Here is a 27,156-nt window from a genome sequence, read left to right on the forward strand (position 1 = left end):
CTCGATCTTCACTAGTCTCCCAGTCCCTACCGCTGGAAAAACATCTCCACAGCATGATGCTGCCACCACCATGCTTCACCGATGGGATGGTGCCAGGTTTCCTCCAGACATGACACTTGGCATTCAGGCCAAAGAGTTGAATCTTGGTTTCATCAAACCAGAGCATCTTGTTTCACATGGTCTGAGAGTCTTTAGGTGTCTTTTGGCAAACTGCAAGCGGGCTGTCATGTGCCTTTTACTGAGGAGTGGCTTCCGTCTGGCCTCTCTACCATAAAGGCTTGATTGGTGGAATGCTGCATAGATGGTTGTCCTTCTGGAAGGTTCTCCCATCTCCACAAAGGAATTCGGGAGCTTTGTCAGAGTGACCATTAGGTTCACCTCCCTGACCAAGGCCCTTCTCCCCCAATTGCTCAGTTTGGCCAGCCGGCCAGCTCTAGGAACAGTTTTGGTGGTTGCAAACTTCTTCCATTTAAGAATGACGGAGGCCACTGTGTTCTTGGGGACCTTCAATACTGTAACTTTTTTGGTACCCTACTCCAGATCTATGCCTCGACACAAACCTGTCTCGGAATTCTACGGACAATTCCTTCGACCTCATGACTTGGTTTTTGCTCTGACATGCACTGTCAACTGTGGGACCTAATAGAGACGTGTGTGCCTTTCCAAATCATGTCCAATATATTTAAATGTACCACATGTAGACTCCAGTCAAGTTGTAGAAACATCTCAAGGATGATCAATGGAAACAGGATGCACCTGAGCTCAAATTCGAGTCTCATAGCAAAGGGTCTAAATACTTATGGTAATAAGGTATGGGTTTTTTTCTATATATAACAGTTTTAACTTTGTCATTATGGGCTATTGTGTGTAGATTCAGGGTAAAAAAAAACACAAATACATTTTAGAATAAGGCTGTAAGGTAACAAAATGTGGAAAAAGGGAAGGGGTCTGAATACTTTCCAAATGCACTGTATAAGTATGTGGACACCTCTTCAAATTAGTGGATTCGGCTATTTCAGCCACACCCATTGCTGACAGGTGTAGAAAATCGAGCACACAGCTCCATAGAGAAACATTAGAAGTAGAATGGCCTTACTTAACAGTTCCAAGACTTTCAACGTGGCACCATCATAGAATGCCACCTTTCTATCAAGTCAGTTCAACAAACTGTAAGTGCTGTTAGTTGTGAAGTCGAAACGTCTTGGAGCAACAACGGCTCTACCGTGAAGTGGTAGGACACACAAGCTCACAGAACAGGACAGCCGAGTGCTGAAGTGTGTAGGGAATAAAAATCATGTGTCCTTGGTTGCAACACTCACAACCGAGTTCAAAACTGCCTCTAGAAGCAATGTTAGCACGAGAACTGTTCGTCGGTAGTGTCATAAAATGGGTTTTCTGTGGCCGAGCTACCACACACAATCCTAAGATCACCATGCGCAATGCCAAGCGTCGGCTGGAGTGGTGTAAAGCGCGCCGCCATTACACTCTGAAGCAGTAGAAACGCATTCTCTGGAGTTATGAATCACGCTTCACCAGCTGACAGTCCGACGGAATAATCTGGGTTTGGCGGATGCCAGGAGAACGCTACCTGCCCCAATGCATAGTGCTAACTGTAAAGTTTTGTGGATGAGGAATAATGTTCTGGGGCTGGGGTTTGTCATAGTTCGGGCAAGGCCCCTTAGTTCCAGTGAAGGGAAATCTTAACGCTACAGCATACAATGACATTCTAGACTATTAGGTTTTTCCAACTTTGTGGCAAGAGTTTGGGGAAGGCCCTTTCCTGTTTCAGCATGACAATGCTTCTGTGCACTGTTCCAGCAATGTTCCAAAGTCTATTGGAAAGCCTTCCCAGAAGAGTGAAGGCTGTTATAGCATCAAAGGGGGGACCAACTCCATATTAATGCCCATGATTTTTGGATGAGCATGTGTCCACATACCTTTGGTCATAAAGTGTAGCTCAGGCTACTAAGCAAAGAGTAGTAGCATAATAAAACTTTACATTTGTGTTTTGAAAAACATTTTCTTATTTCCATGTTTCTTTAGACCTGCCCCCCAAAAGTACAATGTTGATCTTTCTGATGTTTTTTCATTTGAACATACAGTACAGTAGCCCCAATTACATTCAGCCATGGGTCGATTTCTCCTTTAGCGGATGGTGATGGGGCCCGAACGTAGTTATAAATAATTTGTACACTGCAAATTGACCACAAGAATCCCAAACATATGTTTTATTTTATTTGAACCCTTATTTTATCAGGTAAGTTGACTGAGAACACATTCACAGCAACAACTTGGGGAATAGTTACAGGGGAGAGGAGGGGGGATGAATGAACCAATTGTAAGCTGGGGATGATTAGGTGACCATGATAGTATGAGGGCCAGATGGGGAATTTAGCTTGAACACCAGGGTTAACACTCCTACTCTTACGATAAGTGCCATGGGATCTTTAGTGACGACAGAGAGTCAGGACACCCATTTAACGTCCCATCCGAAAGACAGCACCCTACACAGGACAATGTGCCCAATCACTTAAAAAATATATGATTGGATCAGAGGAAAGGGTGCCTCCTACTGACCCTCCAACACCACTTCCAGCAGCATCTGGTCTACCAAACAGGACCAAACCTGCTTAGCTTCAGAAGCAAGCCATTTGTGGGATGCAGGGTGGTATGCTGCTGGCAAATACAAATGTAGTATTTGACAAAAACATTGAGTATTTTCTAACCTTGATTACATTGGGATATGATCAGATATGCCTCTCTATTTATGAATGAGAATACTTGGGAAGATATTTCCTAAATTTAAATCACTTTAAGCTAATTTCTTGGTGAGTCTTTAATTTGATGAGTATTTTATTTGGCCAGCCAGAAACAAATTGGGGACCCTGGCTTACAGTAATACATTTTTGTATTCTAATGTTACCTAAAACCTTCATAAATGCAACCAAATTATTACTTTTCCGATAGCATTATTAGACTGTTAGAATGTTGACGTCCAAAAGATGCATCATTGGCTCGGGGGTCCTCAAGTCCTTTCTAGTGTTAAACGTTGCATAACCATTCCAGTGCTTCCATAGTGAACACTCTCTCTGATGGGCACGGCTCTGCCTATCAACCAGATTATGTTCACGCATGCACACACACCTACACACAATACTTTCAGGTCGCCCGAGGTAAAATAGCACCTGGAACTAACAATACACCAGAAACAGACAGTTCGACAAATACAAAAGGCTGAATACTCTTCACACAATGAGAGGTGTAGTTTGTCCGGAAACTAAAACAATGGCATTTTCATCATCTTGGAGCAGAAGTCATGATTCAGTAACCATCTTTTAGCACATTCTCTGCACAAAGAGACAATTCTTACCTCACCTTGCCTGTCCCACTGTCGGACCTGTATGAAAACAAACATCTTTTTTTTTTAGCTTATAAAACTACTAAAAACAATAGTTTTCTGGGTGAATACTTATCACATCATGGCTATCAATTCATAATTCAAAAAGACAACACCACAACACATTCATTAATCTGGTTGTATTTATGAAACTGATAGCATGGCAATCAGACGTAAATAAATCGTGACTGACTCATCCAAACGACCTGGTAAAGTAAAGAAAGTATACAGACCCCTTAACTTTTTCCATATTTTGTTACATTACAGCCTTATTCTAAAATGTATTAAATCGTTTTTTTCTCCTCAATCTACACACAGTATCATATTTTAGAAAATGTTTGCAAATGTATTACAAATAAAAAACAAAAATATCTTATTTACAGACCCTTTGCTATGAGACTCAAAATTGATCTCAACTGCATCCTGTTTCCATTGATCATCCTTGAGAAGTTTCTACAACTTGATTGGAGTCCATCTGTGGTAAATTCAATTGATTGGACATGAGGGTGTCTATATAAGGTCCCACAGTTGACAGTGCATGTCAGAGCAACAACCAAGCCACGAGGTTGAAGGAATTGTCCGTAGAGCGCCGAGACAGGATTGTGTTGAAGCACAGATCTGGGGAAAGGTACCAAATCATTTTTGAAGCATTAAAAAGTTCAAGAACACAGTGGCCTCCATCTTTCTTAAATGGAAGAAGTTTGGAACCACCAATACTTCCTAGAGCTGGCCGTCCAGCCAAATTGAGCAATCGGGGGAGAAGGGCCTTGGTCAGGGAGGAGACCAAGAACCCGATGGTCACTCTGACAGAGCTCCAGAGTTCTTCTGTGGAGATGGGAGAACCTTCCAGAAGGACAACAATCTCTGCACCCCTCCACCAATCAGGCCTTTATGGTAGACCGGCCAGACGGAAGCCACTCCTCAGTAAAAGGTACATGACAGCCCGCTTGGAGTTTGCCAAAAGACACCTAAAGACTCTCCGACCATAAGAAACAAGATTCTTAGGTCTGATGAAACCAAGTTTGAACTCCTTGGACTGAATGCCAAGCGTCACGTCTGACATCTGGAGGAGACCTGGCACCATCCCAACGGTGAAGCATGGTGGTGGCAGCATCATGCTGTGGGGATGTTTTCAGCGGCAGGACTGGGAGACTAGTCAGCATCGAGGGAAAGATGAACGGAGCAAAGTACAGAAAGATGGAAGATGGCGCCGGATGGGACGAACTGAAAGCACATATATCCTACCAACGGGACATTAAAAACCGTAATATCTTATGTTTCAGATAGTCGTGGCTGAACGATGACATTAAGAACATACAGGTTATAGACAGAACAGCAGCCTCTGGTAAGACATGGGGCAGGGGCCTATGCATTTAAGGAAACAACAGCTGCTGCAAGATATCTAAGGAAGTCTCAAGGTTTTGCTCACCTGAGGTCGAGAATCTCATGATAAGCTGTAGACCACACGATCTACCTAGAGAATTTTCATCTGTATTTTTAGCAGCTGCCTACATACCACCACAGACCGAGGCTGGTACTAAAACCGCACTCAACGAGCTGTATTCCGCCATAAGCAAAGAGGAAAACGCTCATCCAGAGGCGGCGCTCCTAGTGGCCGATGACTTTAATGCATGGAATCTTAAATCAGTGTTACCTCATTTCAATCAGCATGTCAAATGTGCAACCAGAGGGGAAAAAACATCTAGACCACCTTTACTCCACACACAGAGACGCGTACAAAGCGATCCCTCGCCCTCCATTTGGAAAATCTGACCATAACTCTATCCTCCTGGTTCCTGCTTACAAGCTAAAATTAAAGCAGAAAGCACCAGTGACTTGGTCAATAAAAGAAGTGGTCAGATGAAGCAGATGCTAAACTACAGGACTGTTTTGCTAGCACAGACTGGAATATGTTCCGGGATTCTTCCGATTGCATTGAGGAGTACGCCACATCAGCTCCTGGCTTTATCAATAAGTGCATCAAGGACGTCGTCCCCACAGTCACTGTACGTACAGTTTAAGTCGTAAGTTTACATACACCATAGCCAAATACATTTAAACTCAGTTTTTCACAATTCCTGACATTTAATCCTAGTAAAAAGTCGCTGTCTTAGGTCAGTTGGGATCACCACTTTATTTTAAGAATGTGAAACGTCAGAATAATAGTAGAGAGAAATATTTATTTCAGCTTTTATTTCTTTCATCACATTCCCACTGGGTCAGAAGTTTACATACACTCCATTTGTATTTGGTAGCATTGCCTTTAAATTGTTAATTGTTAATCCACATAATTTTCCTACCTCATGATGCCATCGATTTTGTGAAGTGCACAAGTTGCTTTTGCAGAAAAGCACCCCCACAACATGATGCTGCCACCCCTGTGCTTCACGGTTGGGATGGTGTTCTTCGGCTTGCAAGCATCCCCCCTTTTCCTCCAAACATAACGATGGTGATTATGGCCAAACAGTTCTATTTTTGTTTCATCAGACCAGAGGACATTTCTCCAAAAAGTATGATATTTGTCCCCATGTGCAGTTGCAAATCGTAGTCTGTTTTTTTTATGGTGGTTTTGGACCAGTGGCTTCTTCCTTGCTGAGCGGCCTTTCAGGTTATGTCGATATTGGACTTGTTTTACTGTGGATATAGATACTTTTGTACCTGTTTCCTCCAACATCTTCACAAGGTCCTTTGCTGTTGTTCTGGGATTGATGTGCACTTTTCACACCAAAGTATGTTAATCTCTAGGAGACCGAACACATTTCTTTCCTGAGTGGTATGACGGCTGCGTGGTCCCATGGTGTTTATAGTTGCGTACTATTGTTTGTACAGATGAACATGGTACCTTCAGGTGTTTGGAAATTGCTCCCAAGGATGAACCAGACTTGTGGAGGTCTACAATTTTTTCTGAGGTCTTGGCTGATTTTTTTTGATTTTCCCATGATGTCAAGCAAAGAAGCACTGCGTTTGAATGTAGGCCTTGAAATACATCCACAGGTAAACCTCCAATTGACTCAAATGACGTCAATTAGCCTATTTGAAGCTTCTAAAGCCATGACATCAATTTCTGGAATTTTCCAAGTTGTTTAAAGGCACAGTCAACTTAGTGTATGTAAACTTCTGACCCACTGGAATTGTGATACAGTGATTTATAAGTGAAATAATGTGTATGTAAACAATTGTTCTAAAAATTACTTGTGTCATGCACAAAGTAGATGTCCTAACCGACTTGCAAAAACTATAGTTTGTTAACAAGAAATTAGTGTAGTGGTTGAAAAATGAGTTTTAATGACTCCAACCTAAGTGTATGTAAATGTCCAACTTCAACTGTACATACCCCAACCAGAAGTCATGGATTACAGGCAACATTTGCACTGAGCTAAAGCATAGAGTTGCCACTTTCAAGAGCTCCCGCTAACCCGAAAGTTTACACTATTCCCTCTGACAGAACCATCAAACAGGTAAAGCGTCAACACAGGAATAAGAACGAATTGTACTACACCGACTCTGACACTAGTTGGATGTGGCAGCGCTTGCAAACTATTACAGACTACAAAGGGAAGCACAGCTGAGAGCTGCCCAGTAACACAAGCCTACCAGACAAGCTAAATAACTTATATGCTCGCTTTGAGGCAAGTAACACTAAAACATGCATGAGAGCATCAGCTGTTCTGGATGTTCTGTGTGATCACGCTCTCCGCAGCCGATGTGAGTAAGACCTTTAAACAGGTCAACATTCACCAGGCCACTGGGCCAGACGGATTACCAGGACGTGTACTCCGAGCATGCGCTGGCCAACAACCTCGTTGAAAATGTTTCAAGCAGACCACCATAGTCCCTTTGCCCAAGAACACTGAGGTCACCTGCCTAAATGACTACCGACCCGTAGCACTCACATCTGTAGCCATGAAATGCTTTGAAAGGCTGGTCATGCCTCACATCAACACCATTATCTCAGAAACCCTAGACCCACTCCAATATGCATACCACACTCCACACTACCCTTTCCCACCTGGACAAAAGGAACACCTATGTGAGAATGCTATTCATTGACTACAGCTTAGCGTTCAACACCCTAGTGCCCTCAAAGCTCATCACGAAACTAAGGACCCTGGGACTAAACACCTCCCTCTGCAACTGGATCCTGGACTTCCTGACGGGCTGCCTCCAGGTGGTGAGGGTAGGTAACAACACATCCACCACACTGATTCTCAACACGGGGGACCCTCAGGGGTTTATGCTCAGTCCCCTCCTGTACTCCCTGTTAACTCATGACTGCACGGCCAGGCACAACCAACACCATCATTAAGTTTGCTCACTGGTAGGCCTGATCACTGACAACGATGAGACAGCCTATAGGGAGGTCAGAGACCTGACATGTGGTGCAATGACAACAACCTCTCCCTCAGCGTGATCAAGACAAAAGGAGATGATTGTGGACTACAGAAAAAAGAGGACCGAGCACACCCCCATTCTCATTGACGGAGCTGTAGTGGAGTAGGTTGAGAGCTTCAAGTTCCTTGGTGTCCACATCACCAAAAAACTAACATGGTCCAAGCACACCAAGACAGTCGTGAAGAGGGCACGACAAAAACTACTCCCCGTCAGGAGAATGAAAAGATTTGGCATTGGTCATCAGATCCTCAAAAGGTTTTACTGCTGCACCATCGAGAGCATCCTGACGGGTTGCATCACTGCCGGAATGGCAACTGCTCCGCCTCCGATCGCAAGGCACTACAGAGGGTAGTGTGTACGGCCCAGTTCATCACAGTGGCCAAGCTTCCTGCCATCCAGGACCTCTATACCATGCGGTGTCAGAGGAAGGCCCTGAAAATTGTCAAAGACTTCAACCACCCTAGTCATGGACTGTTCTCTCTGCTACCGCATGGCAAGCGGTACCGGAGAGCCAAGTCTCGGTCCAAGACCTTCTAAACAGCTTCTACCCCCAAATCATAAGACTCCTGAACAGCTGACCAAATGGCTACCCAGACTATTTGCATTGACCCCCCCCCCTCCTTACGCTGCTGCTACTCTGTTATTATCTATGCATAGCCACTTTAAAAACTCTACCTACATGTACATAATTACCTCGACACCGGTGCCCCCGCACATTGACACATTGACTCTGTACCTGTACCTCCTGTATATAGCCCCGCTATTGTTTTTTCTGCTGCTCTTTAATTATTTATTATTCTTATCTCTTACTTTTTGGGTGTGGGGGGGTATTTTCTTAAAACTGCATTGTTGGTTAAGGGCTTGTAAGTAAGCATTTCACAGTTAGGTTTACACCTGTTGTGTTCGGCGCATGTGACAAATAACGTTTTATTTTATTGAAAAGATCATTGATGAAAATCTGCTCCAAAGCACTCATGACCCCAGACTGGGGCGAAGGTTCACCTTTCAACAGGACAATGACCCTAAGCACGCAGCTAAGACAACGTTGGAGTGGCTTTGGGACAAGTCTCTGAATGTCATGGAGTGTGCCAGCCAGAGCCCGGACTTGAACCCGATCAAACATCTCTGGAGAGACCTGAAAATACCTGTCCCCATCCAACCTGACAGATCTTGAGAGGATCTGCAGAAAATGGGAGAAACACCCCAAATACAGGTGTACCAAGCTTGTAGCGTCATTGCCAAAAAGCCTGAAGCTGTAATCGCTGCCAAAGGTGCTTCAACAAAGTACTCAGTAAAGGGTTTAAAAAATGTTTAAAAACCTTTGTTTGCTTTGTCATTATGTGGTATTGTGTGTAGATTCGTGAGGGAAAAAAACGATGTAATCTATTTTAGAATAAGGCTGTAATGTAACAAAATGTAGAAAAAGTCAAGGGGTCTGTATACACTGAACAAAAATATAAACGCAACATGTAAAGTGTTGGACCCATGTTTTATCAGCTGAAATTAAAGATCCCAGAAATGTTCCATAATGTACGCAAATAAAGCTTATTTCTCTCAAATGCACAAATTTGTTTTCATCCATGTTAGTGAGCATTTCGCCTTTCCAAGATAATCCATCCACCTGACAGGTGTGGCATTATCAAGAAGCTGATTAAACAGCATGATCATTACACAGGTGCACCTTGTGCTGTTGAAAATAAAAGCTACTCTAAAATGTGAAGTTTTGTCACACAGCACAATGCTACAGGTGTCTCAAGTTTTGAGGGCATGTGTGATTGGCATGCTGACTGCAGGAATGTCCACAAGAGCTGTTGCCAGAGAATTTAATGTTCATGTCTCTACCATAAACATTGTTTTAGAGAATTTGGCAGTACGTCTAACCTGTAACCACGCCAGCCCAGGACCTCCAGATCCAGCTTCTACACCTGCGGGATCATCTGACACCAGCCACCTGGACAGCTGGTGAAACTGTGGGTTTGCACAATCAAATAATTTCTGCACAAACTGTTAGAAACCAACTCAGGGAAGCTCATCTGCATGCTCGTCGTCTGAACACATTTCCTGGAAGCTGCAAATGTCCCAGTTCTTCCATGGCCCGCATACTCACCAGGACATGTCAACCATAGAGCATGTTTGGGATGCTCTGGATCGACAGCGTGTTCCAGGTACCACCAATATTCAGCAACTTCAAACAGCCATTGAAGAGGAGTGGGACAACATTCCAGGGCACAATCAACGACGAGATCAACTCTATGCAAAGGAGACTTGTCGCGCTGCATAAGGCAAATAAATGGTGGTTACACCAAATACTAACTGGTTTTCTGATCCAAACCCCTACCTTTTTTTAAGGGATCTGTGACCAACATATGCATATATGGATTCCCAGTCATGTGAAATCCATAGATTAATTAAATTGACGGATTTTCTTATATGAACTATAACTCAGTAACATTTAAAAAATTGTTGCATGTTGCGTTTATATTTTGGTTCAGTGTACAACAATACGAGTCAATAACAACAACCATGAGCTAATATGAACCTGTTCATTCAGATTCAAACAGCTTTGCAGTCCACATCTAAACCTTGGTGTACTGTACATAGTAAAACCATTCATCAATAAAAAAAAAAAACAATACCAGGCACCACACGTCTTTGTGCCAACTGTTTTCCAAGGTGCAATAGCAACTCAAAAACGTATATTGACCTCATCAAGAACAATATAATATAGTAAGTAGTACATGGCACAAAGGAATGTGGACCTACATTAAGCATAATTTGAACAGCTTTCTCTGAACAAAGCCACTATGTGCTCCAAATCAACGTTCCTCAACTCCAAGCTTGGGTCCCCTCACAACGCACATTTTTGATCCAGCCCAGCACTAACCCACTGGTTTCAACTCATCCACTGACCATCAAGTGCTCAATTAGTTGAATCCGGTAGATTAGTGCTGGAATGGAAATAAAATGGGCATGTCCTGTGGGGAGTTGAGAAACAGAGAGTCCAACAACAGAGAGAATGACTGAGAGAGGTCAGTGCTACTCACTTGACCCTGCGGAGGGCCAGTCTCCTCCTCATTGAGGTCACCCGCAGGTGACAGCTCTAACTGACTCCCAGGCTGCAGGACATCTGACCAAGCTGGCCACTCTGGACTATGGTGAAAATCAGCCCAATCGCTTTCACACACTCAGTCTTACATTTTCTCAGTCCCCTACTATTTCTATCCCTCTTTCACTCACTCTCATGTCTCTCTCGCTCATATCCTCCCTCTTCAAGGTGACCCACTTTCCAGGCTTCTCAGTCTTGTTCCTCTCCTCACCTGCTCTGTTCAGCTCTGCTGGTGTATCGTACTGTACTATGATACCCTGTATATCTGGCTACAGTCCGCTGTGCTGGGTGGATATATTCTCCGCATGGGGGCCGCCCATAATTCATGTACTGTCCACCAGGGAGGTTGAGCTAGGGGAGGGGAGCATTGGAGTTAACTATGAGGGAACATGTGTAAAGTGCTCAATGCCCCCCACCCCCCATATGGCTGTCTCTGCAGGTGTTAATGCAGGGGGTTGTGTGTGTGTGTGTGTATGGTTGGTTGGTTCAGGGCCGAGGTGTTTTAGTGATATACTGTACAACCCAGTGTGCGGTAAATGAGCATCCCGGTGAGATTGTCTAGTGTCTAATTTAATACTCCAATGTGTTGTCAATAGGCAACATGCAAGGAGAAGGCAAGGAAGGTAGACACCTAGACTGCTCTTCCCTGCAGTGTGATAGTCTTGTTTTTGTTGTGTAGTAAATATTTCAGCTTTAATTTATTGTTTTTATTATTTTCTTCTTGTAAAGCACATTGCGTTGCATTCCATGTCTTAAATGTGCTGTATAAATAAAGCTTAATTTGAAGGTGTAGGATAAAGCTCTACCTAGATGCTGATCTTGTGTCAGTTTAGCATTTTCCTCACTCATGGTTAAGGTTAACCCAGACCTGGGTTAAAAACGTATTCAAATGTCCGCCAACAAGTACGCATTCAAATCAAATTCATGTCTTGGGCAGTGTCTGAATATATCGGAGATGAGTAACTCGACTCAGTCCAAACACTCTAGCAGCTAGTCACTGTTTTACAACATAAGACAGGTGCACAGCCAGAACATAATTATGAGTCACATAGGACTGGGCGGTATACCATATTTTACTATACACCGGTACTTATGCACGGACCAGCTTGGGTTTTTACTTTACCTTCTATAACGGTATTTGAATGTTTGGTTTGTTAACTGTGATACGCCATGTGTAACGTCCATTTGTATAGTTTACTCCGCTACTTGAGTCATCCCTCTCCGCTCTCTCCATGCCGCTTTCCACACAGACCTAGTCCCATTCCGTCACTCAAGGAGCGCATTTGTTGTTGCTTGACCACTAGACAATGTTGATGACAACGATGTTGTTTCCACTTTAATCTTAATTTAAATCCACAAGCGTTCTATAATTACAATATTAGTTTGTGCTTCTTACATCTGCAAACAGCTAGTTCGTATTTTCTTAGCAAGTTAAGCTAAATCGTGTTAGCCACTAATGCTCATCGCTAGTTAGCTGGCTAGCTGACTAGCTAATAAAAGTACTGAGTCAGAGCAAACGTAGCTACCTACTACAGCCTGATACCAATACTGGTGGAGGCTTATATCAGCATGTTGTTTGTGCAACAGTATCTTCTAAATCAAAGAGGAATAGGCGAAGCATGAATATGTTGGCTATATGTAGCTAAAGATTATAGTGTCCCCTAGGAAACACTGAACGTCAACTTGGTTCCTACCCTGTCACAATAACTCGTCCATGGCATTTTCATTTGTTGTCATGTCAAACAACACTGTATTCAAAGTACCCACTATTATTTATAATCTAACTATAGAATTATAATAAACATTCTATTACTGTACACTGGCACACTGTGATGTTGGTAATGGCCAAAAATGACCTGAGGAGTGGATGTGGGTTAGAACCTTTGAAGTTTTTTTTAGAGCCGAGTTCAATGGAATAGTCCCAAAAGTGCTAAATCTATTTCTAATTCTAAATAGCTTAATTAATTGTGATGTACATTTGTACAGGTTGTAAAAAAAATGTGTGAGGTGAGCAAAGGCCCCTCGAGCTCGGAGGCACCCCGACTCAGGGGACTGATGGTGTGCTACGCCTTCATGGGAGAGGGTATACCAGTTCAAGGCAAGCTTGCAACACCTGAAAGCTTGCAGAGGAGATGTTACACCATTATATGTCCTCCTTTGACACAAATTAATAGTGTGTTCTTGCTACAGCTGGTGCCAAGAGTAAAAAGTGTTTTGAAATGTTTGGCTATGGTGTGCCCTAATGAACACGAGTCCCTTTATTAAGGGCTCTACACAGTCTACGCAAGTTTTCTTCTTGGTCACAAATGTGACAGAGGTGTCAGAAGAAGCAAAACACATCTTCATATGGAATCACGTAGTAACCAAAAAGTGTTAACAAATCAAAATATATTTTAGATTCTTCAAAGTAGCCATCCTTTTCATTGATGACAGCTTTATACACTCTTGGCATTCTCTCAACCATGCCAAACCATCTCAATTGGGTTGAGGTTGGATGATTGTGGAGGCCAGGTCACCTGATCCAGCACTCCATCACTCTCCTTATTGGTCAAATAGCCCTTACACAGCCTGAAGGTATGTTGGGTCATTGTCCTGTTGAAAAACAAATCATAGTCCCACTAAGCGCAAACCAGATGGGATGGCGTATCGCTGCAGAATGCTGTGATAGTCATGCTGGTTAAGTGTGCCTTGAATTCTAAATGAATCACTAACAGTATCACCAGCAAAGCACCATCACACCTCCTCCGCGCTTCACGGTGGGAACCACACATGCAGAGATCATCCATTCACCTACTCTGCATATCACAAAGACACATCTCAAATTTGGACTCATCAGACCAAAGGACAGATTTCCATTATCTAATGTCCATTGCTTGTGTTTCTTGGCCCAAGCAAGTCTCTTCTAGTAGTGGTTTCTCTGAAGCAATTGAACCATGAAGGCCTGATTCACACAGTCTCCTCTGAACAGTTGCTGAACAGTTGATGCTGAGATGTGTCTGTTACTTGAACTCTGTTAAGCATTTATTTGGGCTGCAATTTCTGAGGCTGGTAACTCTAATGAACTTATCCTCTGCAGCAGAGGTAACTCTGGCTCTTGCTTTCCTGTGGTGGTCCTCATGAGAGCCAGTTTCATCATAGCCCTTGCTGGTTTTAATGATGGACTGTCATTTCTCTTGGCTTATTTGAGCTGTTCTTGCCATAATATGGACTTGGTCTTTTACCAAATAGGGCTATCTTCTGTGTACTACCCCTACCTTGTCGCAACACAACTGATTGGCTCAAACACATTAAGAAGGGATGAAATTCCACAAATGAACTTTTAACAAGGCACACCTGTTAATTGAAATGCTTTCAAGGTTACTAACTCACGAAGCTGGTTAAGAGAATGCCAAGAGTGTGCAAAGCTGTCATCATGGCAAAGGGTGGCTACGTTGAAGAATCTCAAATATAAAATATATTTTGATTTGTTATTTCATAGTTTTGATGTCTTCTCTATTATTATACAATGTAGAAAATAGTCAAAAATTAAGAAAAACCCTTGAATGAGAAGGTGTCCAAACTTTTGACTAGTACTGTACATCCTGACAATGTTTGGCTCCACATACAGCTGTGAATCAGGCTTCTCCACAATTAACTTTGTTAAAAACAAATACTGCACCAGGTTCACAATGAACACCTGCACCAGTGTCTTAGAGTTGCTCTCACTCCATTGTGTCAAGGCCCATATACATTGGTTCACAGCACACTTTTTGTATAGACAATTAAGCAACCACTTTTGTTCTTCGGCAATGTTGATGCATGTTGCACATTCAAAATAAATAAGTTGTAATTCATTCAAATTCTTAGTCTCATTTAATATATGTTTCCTAAGTCATACATGTTTCCTAAGTCATAGGCGACTATGTTTGTTACTCCGCTGTACCACAGAGCCGATAAAGGACGATATCCATCCTGACCTTTGCCACCTAAGACATTTGTGTCACTGGACCTTCTCAAATAGTAGTTGAGTACCCCTGGTGTAGACTGTGTAGAGCCCTTTAGTCAAGTGTATTCAACCTCACCAGTGCTCAGTGTGAGGAAATGAAACTAAAAGAGAGAGAGAGAGAGAGAGAGAGAGAGGAGATGGAGACTAGGGGAGATTCTCTGAGACAGTGTTGTAGAGAGAAGGAGACTAGGGAAAATTCTCTAATACTGTGTTGTAGTGTGTACAGCCTCCTGGTGGTCAAGCCCAGAAGACATTTGATGAGAAAAAAAGGAACCGTTGTTTCAAAGCAACTTAACACCTCCAAATTAACACTTGTAAATTGAACACCCCTCTTTAAAACAGTCAGGGGGACTTCTCCCTTTCTCTCACACTTGGTCATGCATATTGTCCCCTCTCTCTAATTGACTCTAAACCTGCACTACTGTGTAGCAGTCCTCCTGTGTAGCAGTCCTCCTGTGTAGCAGTACTCCTGTGTAGCAGTACTCCTGTGTAGCAGTACTGCCCTCTAGTGGAATTATCAGAACAATGCAGGTACTTCACTGACCTCAGACCATAATTTTTTATTTTACCTTTATCTAACTAGGCAAGTCAGTTAAGAACAAATTCTTATTTTCAATGACGGCCTGTGGGTTAACTGCCTGTTCAGGGGCAGAATGACAGATTGTACCTTGTCAGCCCAGGGGTTTGAACTTGCAACCTTCTGGTTACTCGTCCAACACTCTAACCACTAGGCTACCCTGCCGCCCCGGCATCTCTTTGCATGCTAGCAAGTTGGGTTAAGTTGGATGATAAGCGATACATTAAAAACATAACGTCTTCCAAAAGTCTTTATGATCAATACATACCCTTTTTATTTGCTCTCTCATTGTCTTTTTTTGAACCTGCATATGCACACAAGTCACACACACACCCCCAGGCACAGAAATACAAACACGCTACACACCTCTCCTCCCGGCTATGAGGGGTCAAGAAGTGAGCAGAGTCCTCCTCATGGCTGCTTTGTAGGCTGCTCTCCCTGCTGGGGAAACACAACACAGAGAGACAGTGTTAGGTGTAATGTGTGTTGTAGGCTGCTCTCCCTGCTGGGGAAACACACCACAGAGAGACAGTGTTAGGTGTAATGTGTGTTGTAGGCTGCTCTCCCTGCTGGGGAAAAACACCACAGAGAGACAATGTTAGGTGTAAGGTGTGTTGTAGGCTGCTCTCCCTGCTGGGGAAACACACCACAGAGAGACAGTGTTAGATGTAATGTGTGTTGTAGGCTGCTCTTCCTGCTGAGGAAACACACCACAGAGAGACAGTGTTAGGTGTAGCTTACCACATGCAACCAGAGATCTCTATGTGTTTGTCTGTGTGTGTGTGTTCAATGTGTATATGTGTGTGAGTGTGTGCGTGTGACACCTAGGGGTCATCTGCAGTTCAAACTATAACAAAGCAGGCACCTTTCCACTGTTTCGGTAAAACGCTGAGGAATAGAGCTGGAGAAATGTAACCCCTCTCAAATGCTTCGACAGAGCTATGCATGCAAGGACTGACCATCTAGATTCTAGAAGTTACACATTTCAAGAATCAATGGGTATACACTACCGTTAAAAAGTTTGGGGTCACTTAGAATTGTCCTTGTTTTTGAAAGAAATGCATATTCATTTGACCATTTAAAATAACATCAAATTGATCAGAAATACAGTGTAGACATTGTTCATTTTGTAAATGACTATTGAAGCTAGAAACGGCTGATTTTGTATGGAATATCTACAGTGCCTTGCGAAAGTATTCGGCCCCCTTGAACTTTGCGACCTTTTGCCACATTTCAGGCTTCAAACATAAAGATATAAAACTGTATTTTTTTGTGAAGAATCAACAACAAGTGGGACAGAATCATGAAGTGGAACGACATTTATTGGATATTTCAAACTTTTTTAACAAATCAAAAACTGAAAAATTGGGCGTGCAAAATTATTCAGCCCCTTTACTTTCAGTGCAGCAAACTCTCTCCAGAAGTTCAGTGAGGATCTCTGAATGATCCAATGTTGACCTAAATGACTAATGATGATAAATACAATCCACTTGTGTGTAATCAAGTCTCCGTATAAATGCACCTGCACTGTGATAGTCTCAGAGGTCCGTTAAAAGCGCAGAGAGCATCATGAAGAACAAGGAACACACCAGGCAGGTCCGAGATACTGTTGTGAAGAAGTTTAAAGCCGGATTTGGATACAAAAAGATTTCCCAAGCTTTAAACATCCCAAGGAGCACTGTGCAAGCGATAATATTGAAATGGAATAGTTGAGTATCTGGCCATTTTGAGCCTGTAATCAAACTCACAAATGCTGATGCTCCAGATACTCAACTAGTCTAAAGAAGGCCAGTTTTATTGCTTCTTTAATCAGAACAACAGTTTAACATTAACAATGTCTACACTGTATTTATGATACATTTTATGTCATTGTAACGGACAACAGAAATGTCCTTGTTTTTTAAAGAAAAGCACATTTTAAGTGACCCCAAACTTAACGGTAGTGTATATTATTAATTTAAAAGTCAGACAAAAGGTATTTAAGCAAATTCCCCAAAATCCCAAAGCAAATGGGACAATCTGATTACTTAGACAACACACAATGTCAAATGTCAAACTCAGAAAACCAAAGTAAAAAAAACTGACAGTTAACAGACAGAAAAAAAGATAGAAGCCCCCACTAGAGAGCAGCAAAGACTATTTGTTATTTTATTGTATTACTTCTTATATTTTATTTTTTTACTTTAGTTTATTAGTAAATATTTTCTTAACTCTATTTTCTTAACTGCATTGTTGGTTAAGAGCTTGTAAGTAAGCATTTGACAGTAAGTTGTTGTATTCGGCGCATGTCACAAATAACATTTGATTTGACTTTGTCAACAATGAGGGTAAACATGTTATGGTAAGGCCAGGAGTCGTTCCTTAATGTGATTTGACTAATCATAGTCGTAAATAGCTATGTCTTATTTCTAGTCTATAACTAGGATTAATCTGTGTCCGGGAAACTGGCCTGTAGAGACATATACTGTGTCTCTGGTCGTCTTGTCACTGGAAGCTATAATTTGTCCTATTGAAAGTCTTCCTTGCATTGTTGCCAGTTATAAGGCAGCAACATTTATGCAAATACAGTGAGATGTTTTCCGTGAAGGGGTATCCAAAGACAAAAACAAAAGACAAGCCTCCATTTGTTGAATAGGCCTCTTCACATAACCAAGAGTGGCACGACTACAATCTGCCTCACATGTACCACAAGAAAGAGTGAGACAAAGAAAAAGTGCCACCTCCCGCAGCAACTAATATACCGTCAGAGCAGCCTGGGAGCCAGTCTGTTTCTGCAATAGCCAACTTGGCAAGACTTGCCATGACAACAACAAGGCGTGGGTGCAGAAACAGTCTGCCATCCAGGCTGTGTGTCAGAGCACCGGAAACTAAAGGCTGGCTGGGATATGTAAGCAGCAGTACTGTTTTATATTTAGAAAATCAGAGCTGTGTTTCAAATGGCACCCTATTCCCTATATAATGCAATACTTTTGACCCAGGTCTTCACAAACAGTGTTGGTTGAGAATATTTAATATAGCCACGTAACTCCTTCCAGTACTGTCCCCTGGCACTTTTACATGGGTTATGTCTCAAATGACACCCTATTCCCTATATAGTGCACTACTTTTGACCAGAACCCTATGGGCCCCAAAAGTAGAGCACAACATAGGTAATAGGGTGTCATTTGGGACGTAGACAGTACCTTTAGCTCTCCTCTGTAAGGCTGTACATGTCAGGGGACTAGCACGCTTGTCAGCTCCAGAACTATCTATTTTACAGTAATGAGCTTGAATTGTAGCTTCGCACTTTGTCTCCTGGGATGGCTGTAGTATAAAGTCAGATGGGCTTCACCTCATCTCTTGTGAACACCCCAAAATTCGGCGGCAATTTGGTTCAGGGTGTTGAGATTGCAGGTTGACATTTATTGGGATTAATCTTGTCCTGGAGGCAGATGTAACAAGTGCGCTGAGAGTCGGGAAGCAAATTCTGGGAGTGAGTGTTTTTATAAATAAATGAAACAATAAACAACACACCGACATGAAAACAGAGTCAATAACACCTAAGGAAATAACCAAGGGGAGTGACAGATATAGGGAAGATAATCAAGGAGGTGATCGAGTCCAGGTGAGAGTCATGAGGCGCAGGTGCACGAGACGATGGTGACAGGTGTGCGGGATAATCAGCAGCCTGATGACTTAGAGGCCGGAGAGTGACAGCAGAGCTGAGCGATTTCCACTAGATGGGCCAGCGGCAAAGTCAGAATTGGCTATATGTATTGTAAAATTATCTCTTTGGTCTTAAATTAAGGTCATGGTTAGGCATAATAAGGCTAGTAGTGTGGTTAAGGTTAGGTTTAAAATTTGATTTGATTATCTGAGTGACTACCCTGTAGAGCTGCCTCCACTACATGAGTCATCCCAAAAAATGCCAACCTGTGCCGAGATTAATTTTCACCAGTCTTCCAACTATCATCACAGTAGAACCAATGTTACAAGTGGTACAAATCGTACATATTTGAAAGTACTGAACAGCCAGGGACAATACTATAGTAGTCAATACTCCTCATAAGACTCAAATATGCATTCTCTCACTTCTGCCAACCTAGACGAAGCTAGTAACAAACACCAGGCAACTTCTAGAAATAAACATTATGCTCATCAAATATATATAAGGCCAAAACATCAACTTCCAATAGTGAACATACACCCACATTTGAATAAATATAAAATGTATTTATTAATTATTAAGTCATATTCAAATTATGTATGTATTATGTATTATGGCAGCGCAGTGCATAACATCTACATTCACTGAAGACCAAACTCTGTCAGTAAGGGCATTTGTATGTATTAAACATTTGTATCGATATTCTTAAGTACACTCCTGCATTTCCTGTTGTTTGATGATAAATAGCATGGGGCTGGTTTTATTTATAATGTATAGGACAATTCATACTCAGCACTGTGGCTTATGTAACATTCCAAGGAGCCTATTCGGAGTGAAGGTAAGATTGGGGGTAAAAATAACCTGTTTATAGAACAGAGTGGGACGTCACCAGCTGGTGTCTATGGCTGCGTTTAGACAGGCACTCTAATTCTGATATTTCTTTCACAAATTGGTCTTTCGACCAATCAGATCTGCTCTGAAAAAGAGCTAATGTGAAAAGATCGAATGTGAGAAGATCTAATGTGAAAAGATCTAATGTGATTGGTCAAAAGACCAATTAGTGGCAAAAAATATGAGAATTAGGCTGCATGTGCAAATGAAGTCTACTAGATCACAGAAACCTGGGATGGAGTTTCAATGAACAAATAGGGGCCCACTGAGGACTTGAAACACTAGGTGCACTCTGACCTTTCGTGTCACTAATCCCTATTAGGGGCTTGTTCGAGTGAAAAGTGATAAAGGTCGTTTAAATCACAACTATATTTCTCTTTGATAAAAGTAGGTGGGTGTGACATTTTTTACAGAAAATATTTTTTCAGGACCAATCTCATACACAAAGACAAAAACAAACTACATCCCAGCAACTCTACAGACCAGGGCTTGTATTCATAAAGTGATAGAAAATGATATGGACAAAGGCGACTCCAACTCTAATCATACCTTTCACTTAGTGTGTAATTATACTTTTTCTGGTCATACAGAGACTGTTTTGTTCTATGGTTCCACTTCTACATGGTTCCAACTTCCGACTAAACTTTGATGCTTGAGAATGCCTTAAAAATAGTAAGATTGCCCGACTTTATATACAACACTTAATGGGTAACCCACCCTTGCTGTATACATTAATAACACTTGGGGACTACCCTCATTTGTTATGTAACTGCCTGGCAGTAGGTTGAAGTTTCCCCTAGTTCCTGATCTTAGGTCAATTTTGCATTTTCCCCACTAATGGTTAAGGTTAGGATTGGGGAGGGGAAGCTAATCCTAGAGGTAACTTCAGATGGAGCTTCTATACAGACCTGCTCTCACTGCTGTGCTCCTTCCTCTCTCGCACGTTCAGCCAACGGCGTAGCAGGAAGCGCTTGCGTCGCGGCGAAGCGCTGGGTGTGGAGCAGTTGGACCAGGTGGCTGCCGCGTCCTCATCGCTGATTGGCGTTATCTCAATGGACGGCAGCTGAAGGTACTCCATGGCCCCTGAGAAGGAGCGTGACCCATGGCCCTTACTCATGACCTCTGACCTCGTGGCAGCCGCCACAGACACAGCCGGGGTCACACTGCTCTCGCTCTGCACGTTCTTCATGCGTCGCATCTTGAAGCGCTTGCGGCGGAGGGACGGAGTGGTGGAACCGGAGAGGGCGGAAGGGTCACCATCCCCGGCGGGTACCTCAACTTTGTCTCCCGAGGCGGAGGCTCCCAATCCTGGGTCGCCATCCTGGGTCTCCCAGTCACCGGGGGCCTGCACCTGGAAGGAGGGGAGCCGAAGGTTCTCAGACATGATCTTCTGTCCCACCAACAACTGGCTCATAAAAGCAGCCGAGGGGCACCCTCTATCCAGGGAGGCTGATAGAGAGGGAGAGGGAACGGATGTCTTGCAGGATGCTGCGGGGAGTGCAGTAGTGTAGGTGGAGAGACCTTTGAACTGTTTTGTCCAGAGTGATAGGGAGTATACAGAATCAGGACTTGGTTGAGTTTGTAACTCTACCTTGTTATTGTGTGACAGAGATCAGGGCAGTTCCTCAGTGGTCCTGATGAGCAATGGCCTCGCCAATCCAGTCCTGCTGTCTGTCCTCTCCAATGAGACTAGAAAGAGCAGAATCTCTGCCTTCACTAGTGATCAGCGACATCTGGCATGTGGCTCTATCTAAGTACTGCGTTCCATGAGGTATGTCAGGTTGAGCTGACAAGTGGAGGTTTAATGTTACACCAATTCTTCCAAGTAGACGGTTTGGATGCAAAAGCACTATGGCATCTTCTTGTGTCATTACTCGTCCTGATGACTTGCTCTATGGGCCGAGGTCTCGAGAATTTCTGATCCAGCCTCCACTTGGTGTCAGTAGCCCATTAAGATGAGTGCTATTCAGCGCCCCCTTGCTCTAGTCCCTGGTATCACAGCCATGGCCTAAAAGTCAGAGGAAAATGAAAGGATACCGTATGCTAAGTACGGTGTAGCCACATGCATGTAGATATTCACAGCACCAGTCACAATTACCCAATGACACAGAGACACACACACAGCGAGCGAGAGAGAGCGAGAGACACACAGCAAGAGAGAGAGAGAGAGAGAGAGCGAGAGACACACACAGCGAGAGACACACATAGCAAGAGAGAGAGAGAGAGAGAGAGAGAGACACAGCGAGAGCGAGACACACACAGCGAGAGAGACACACACAGCGAGAGCGAGAGAGACACACACAGCGAGAGAGAGCGTGCGAGAGACACAAACAGCGAGAGCAAGAGAGAGCGAGACACACAGAGAGAGCGAGAGACACACAGCGAGAGAAAGAGAGAGAGAGCGAGAGACACAGCTAGAGAGAGCGAGACAGCGAGAGAGAGACACACAGCGAGAGAAAGAGAGAGAGAGAGCGAGAGACACACAGCGAGAGTGAGCGAGAGACACACACAGCAAGAGAGACAGAGAGAGAGAGATGCTTATTTATTTTCCCTTGTGTACTTTAACCATTTGTACATTGCTACAACACTGTATATATACATAATATGACATTTGTAATATCTTTATTGTTTTGAAACTTCTGTATGTGTAATGTTTACTGTTTATTTCACTTTTGTATATTATCTACCTCACTTGCTTTGGCAATGTTAACACATGTTTCCCATGCCAATAAAGCATGGGGGGGGGAGAGAGAGAGAGAGGAGAGAGAGAGGAGAGAGAGAGAGAGAGAGAGAGAGAGAGAGAAGGGGGGGGGGGGCACACACAGAGGGAGCAGGGAAGTGATATTCTGATTGGTTTCATCTCCTTCCCAGCAGGGAGCTAATTCAGGGAAAATAACTGTTGATTGCCCTAATGGGAAGCTAATTTCTGTCTGCAACCCAAATGGCATCGCTATACTCTCTCTCTCTCTCTCCCTGGTCAAAAGTAACGAACTATGTAGGGAATAGGGTGCCATTTGGAACGCAGCTCTGAGTTGAGTGAGCCACCATCCATCATCCTACTATTTCTCTGCAGATTAAGGCCAAAACAGATTGGGGATGCCATTCACATCAGATGATGACAGACAAACAGCCAATTCTATATGTGGATGATAAACTCCAGCTCCAAAATTCCCAGCTTTCAGATTTCCATAGAAGTCAGATAATAGAAAGATGATTTTCTTTCCCATATTTTCTGTATCCACTTTTCATTCTGATCATGCCAGTTGTGTTTAACTCGTAAAGCACTGTTAAAAACTCACTCTGTATTAAGCCTTTGGTACATGGCAGATTAGATACTGTACCAGTCAAAAGTTTGAAATAACACAAACTCAGCAAAAAAAAAGATACAGCCTTTTTTCAGGACCCTGTCTTTCACAGATAATGTTTAAACCCTTTACAATGAAGATCTGTGAAGTTAATTAGATTTGTATGATTTGTTTCCCATGCTTGTTCAATGAACCATAAACAATTAATGAACATGCACCTGTGGAACGGTTGTTAAGACCCTAACAACTTACAAACGGTAGGCAATATTTACACGTTAAGTTTGCTGAAAATAAACACAGTTGACAGTGAGAGGACGTTTAGTAACCAAAAAAAAGTGTTAAACAAACCAAATATATTTAATATTTGAAATTCTTCAAAGTAGCCACCCTATGCCACGATGATAGCTTTGCACACTCTTGGCATTCTCTCAACCAGATTCATGAGGTAGTCAGTCACCTTGAATGCATTTCAAGTAACAGGTGTTCCTTGTTAAATGTTCATTTGTGGAATTTCTTTCCTTCTTAATGCGTTTGAGCCAATCAGTTGTGACAAGGTAGGGGTGCTTTACAGAAGACAGCCCTTCTTGGTAAAAATATTATGGTCAAGAACAGCTCAAATAGCAAAGAGAAATGACAATCCAACATTACTTTAAGACATGAAGGTCAGTCAATCCGGAACATTTCAAGAACACTTCATGCACTTTGAAAGTTTCTTCAAGTGCAGTCGTAAAAACCATCAAGCGCTACGATGAAACGGACTCTCATGAGGACCCCCACAGCAAATTAAGACCCAGAGTTACCTCTGCTGCAGAAATGACAGCCAAAATAAATGCTTCACATAATTGAAGTAACAGACACATCTCAACATCAATTGTTCAGAGGAGACTGCGTGAATCAGGCCTTCATGGTCGAATTGCTGAAAAGAAACCACTACTAAAGGACACCAATAAGATGAAGAGACTTGCTTGGGCCAAGAAACACGAGCAATGGACATTATGGAATGGAAATCCAAATTTGAGATTTTTGGTTCCAACTGCCATGTCTTTGTGAGATGCAGAGTAGGTGAACGGATGATCTCCCCATGTGTGGTTCCCACCTTAAAGCATGGAGGAGGTGGTGTGATGGTGCCACTGTCAGTGATTCATTTAGAATTCAAGGCACACGTAACCAGCATGGCTACCAAAGCATTCTGCAGCGATACGCCATCCCATCGGGTTTGCGCTTAGTGGGACTATAATTTGCTTTTCAACAGGACAATGACCCAACACACCTCCAGGCTGTGTAAGGGCTATTTGACCAAAAAGGAGAGTGATATAGTTCTGCATTAGATGACCTGGCCTCCCCAATCACCCAACCTCAACCCAATTGAGATGGTTTGGGATGAGTTGGACTGCAGAGTGAAGGAAAAGCATCCAACAAGTACGCAGCATATGTGGGAACTTCTTCAAGACCGTTAGAAAATCATTCCAAGTGAAGCTGGTTGAGAGAATGCCAAGCATATGCAAAGCTGTCAAGGCAAAGGGTGGCTACTTTGAAGAATGTCAAATATAAAATATATTTGGATTTGTTTAACACTTTTTTTGGATACTACAATGTAGAAAACAGTACAAAAAAAGAAACCCTGGAATGAGTAGGTGTGTCCAAACTTTTGACTGGTACTGTAAATGTCAAAGAACTTCTTTTCACAACTGAATGGAGACCTGCCATTCTACCATCAGACATGTATACAGCTGCGTTCATTACTTTAAGAAATACACTGACAGGTCCATCATTACTTTAAGACATGAAGGCAAATTAGTGAAAAACAGGTCTGTCTCTCTTTCTCAATAGACAAAGAAAGCAGAGGGAAGTGACCAGTTATTTATTTTCAATGTGTTTCCCCTCTAAGGAAGAAAGTCAGTTGACCAACAATGCATTCAACGCATTTATCCCAACTCCTCTGAAACGACATCAACGTCATCGGTGCCCGGGGAGCAGTTGTTGTTGGGGTGAACTGACTTGCTCAAGGGCAGAACTGCCTCTGGGATTCGAACCAGTGACCTTTCGGTTACTGGCCCAATGCTCTTAACCTCCAGGCTAATGGAGACCTGCTTATATAGGACGTTGTTTGAATTGTGTTCAATACAGATTCCAGGCTACTTACAGATTCAGCATTAGATAAAATAGCTAACTGCATCGAATGTAATATATGATGTTGAAAAGAGCTTGAATATAATGTTTCAAGTTCATATTAGTCTGTGGTGCAACAACATCCAGTCATGTGATCACAGGATGTGGTTAAAACTGAGGAATGTAACATTTGGCTGCAATCTGATTACTATAAAATTAATGTACCTCGTATGCCCTTTCACACAATCTCCTTCATGCACGCACACACACAGCTTTTAAAATTGTGATCAGCGCTGAAAAATATTTTGATGTGATTGGTCAAAAGAACATTTTAGTGGAAAAGTATCATAATCGGGCTGCCTATGTATTGTGTAGAAATCAAACTGTTATAAATGTCCAAGGCCAACTTGGTTTGGCAAATGAGTGTTGGTCTTATTTCAGGAATTGTACTCTCTGAAGAAGTTACATAGCCTAACATCCTAATCTGAAACTGCAGGACCCATTCAAAATGTTAATAGGTGACATTTTCTAATTTGACAATTCCACAAGAACGTGTCAATGCTATGACAAAGATGTGGTCACGCATTGTCATACCGTAACTACACGCAATTGCCAATGTCCTTATGAATGAATATCTGAACGTACAATACGACTACTCCGTATCGCTGTAGGCTATCACAGCAATGCATTAAAAGTAAAATAGGACAAAGAATGTCAAATAAATGAGATATTACGTGGCAATTATTTCATACAAAACCAGCGGAGAAAAGCTGCAATAGTCCCCACGATATGACAATGTAAATATTGCAACGTTTTTCAAAACATCAAAATGTAATGTTATGTCAATGCAAATATTGCAACATTTTCCAAAACACCAAAATGTAATGTTTCAGCAAACAATTAGGCTGCTATCCGTACCTTTTCAGACCCAGGCATGAATTGTTGAAAAAGTAGCCAGCTGTCAAACTGCACCTTGTAAACTTTGTCACAGCAATAGACCGCGTACTTTCACAATGTATTTCCTTTCGTTAAGATGTGTCCACGCACAGCCTTGGGGGGAAGTTTTAACAAACAAAAAACTTAGCTTATTCAATCACTATTTATTAAACGTATCTCAGAAATAATTTGTGATTTATCCTTTTGTCAACTTTATTTCCTGCACATAGGGGCTAACAGGCAGTATTCGATTGACACATCCTTCATTCAATCAGAATGGCCTTTCAGTTTCAATGTTCCGAGAAGGCTACGCTTTTCGGAAGAAGGTCTTAGCTGTGTCCGGTTGCATTTCGTGCCTGAACTGTTAACGCTAAGTGAGAATGTGACAGTTATCAATTTCATATGGCCTCGTACTTATTCACATCATGATCTCAGAGATCTTTGCGATACACCCCATGAAAATTCTACCTTTTCATATCATAATCTCTCTCCAATCATGTATCTATGCCTATTATCTCAAATCACAAAATACAGCCCTAAATAGACTGAACACTAGAAATGATTAAACACATTTTTGACATTGAGAGTCCAGCACAGTCAAAAGTCTCATTGTCAGATGTTGTTCATCATAGCCTATTATGCTTCACGGTGTAGGCCTATAATGAGATCTAATCATCAGTTTCTCATGGAGAAAGGAAGGCCAGTAAGATGTTTCTAATTTTGTAGATAGCCTACAGTATCATAACAGCTGTGGATAGTTGCTCTCTTTAACTATTGTCCTCCTATTCCCTTTCATCTATATTTTTTTGCAT

At 42.4% G+C, this 27,156-nt stretch overlaps 1 protein-coding gene across 5 annotated transcripts in view; it reads right to left on the reverse strand.

Moving 5' to 3' along the window:
* gramd1ba (GRAM domain containing 1Ba) overlaps positions 1–27,156 on the reverse strand; it is a 135,541-nt gene that overhangs the window by 79,439 nt on the left and 28,946 nt on the right. The window contains exons 1-4 of one of the 5 annotated variants that reach the window (XM_036989802.1): positions 26,327–26,593; positions 20,903–22,002; positions 15,824–15,898; positions 3,371–3,397 (exon numbers count right to left, since the gene is read on the reverse strand). In XM_036989802.1, coding sequence (XP_036845697.1) covers positions 3,371–3,397; positions 15,824–15,898; positions 20,903–21,408 — 608 coding nt within the window. In that variant the 5' untranslated portion in view covers positions 21,409–22,002; positions 26,327–26,593. Of the gene's footprint in view, positions 1–3,370; positions 3,398–15,823; positions 15,899–20,902; positions 22,003–26,326; positions 26,594–27,156 lie in introns of those variants that run through there. The other 4 variants (XM_021617599.2, XM_036989803.1, XM_021617608.2 and 1 more) reach the window with 4 other exon arrangements.

Source organism: Oncorhynchus mykiss, chromosome 10 (assembly GCF_013265735.2).
Source record: "Oncorhynchus mykiss isolate Arlee chromosome 10, USDA_OmykA_1.1, whole genome shotgun sequence".
Classification (NCBI taxonomy): domain Eukaryota; kingdom Metazoa; phylum Chordata; class Actinopteri; order Salmoniformes; family Salmonidae; genus Oncorhynchus; species Oncorhynchus mykiss.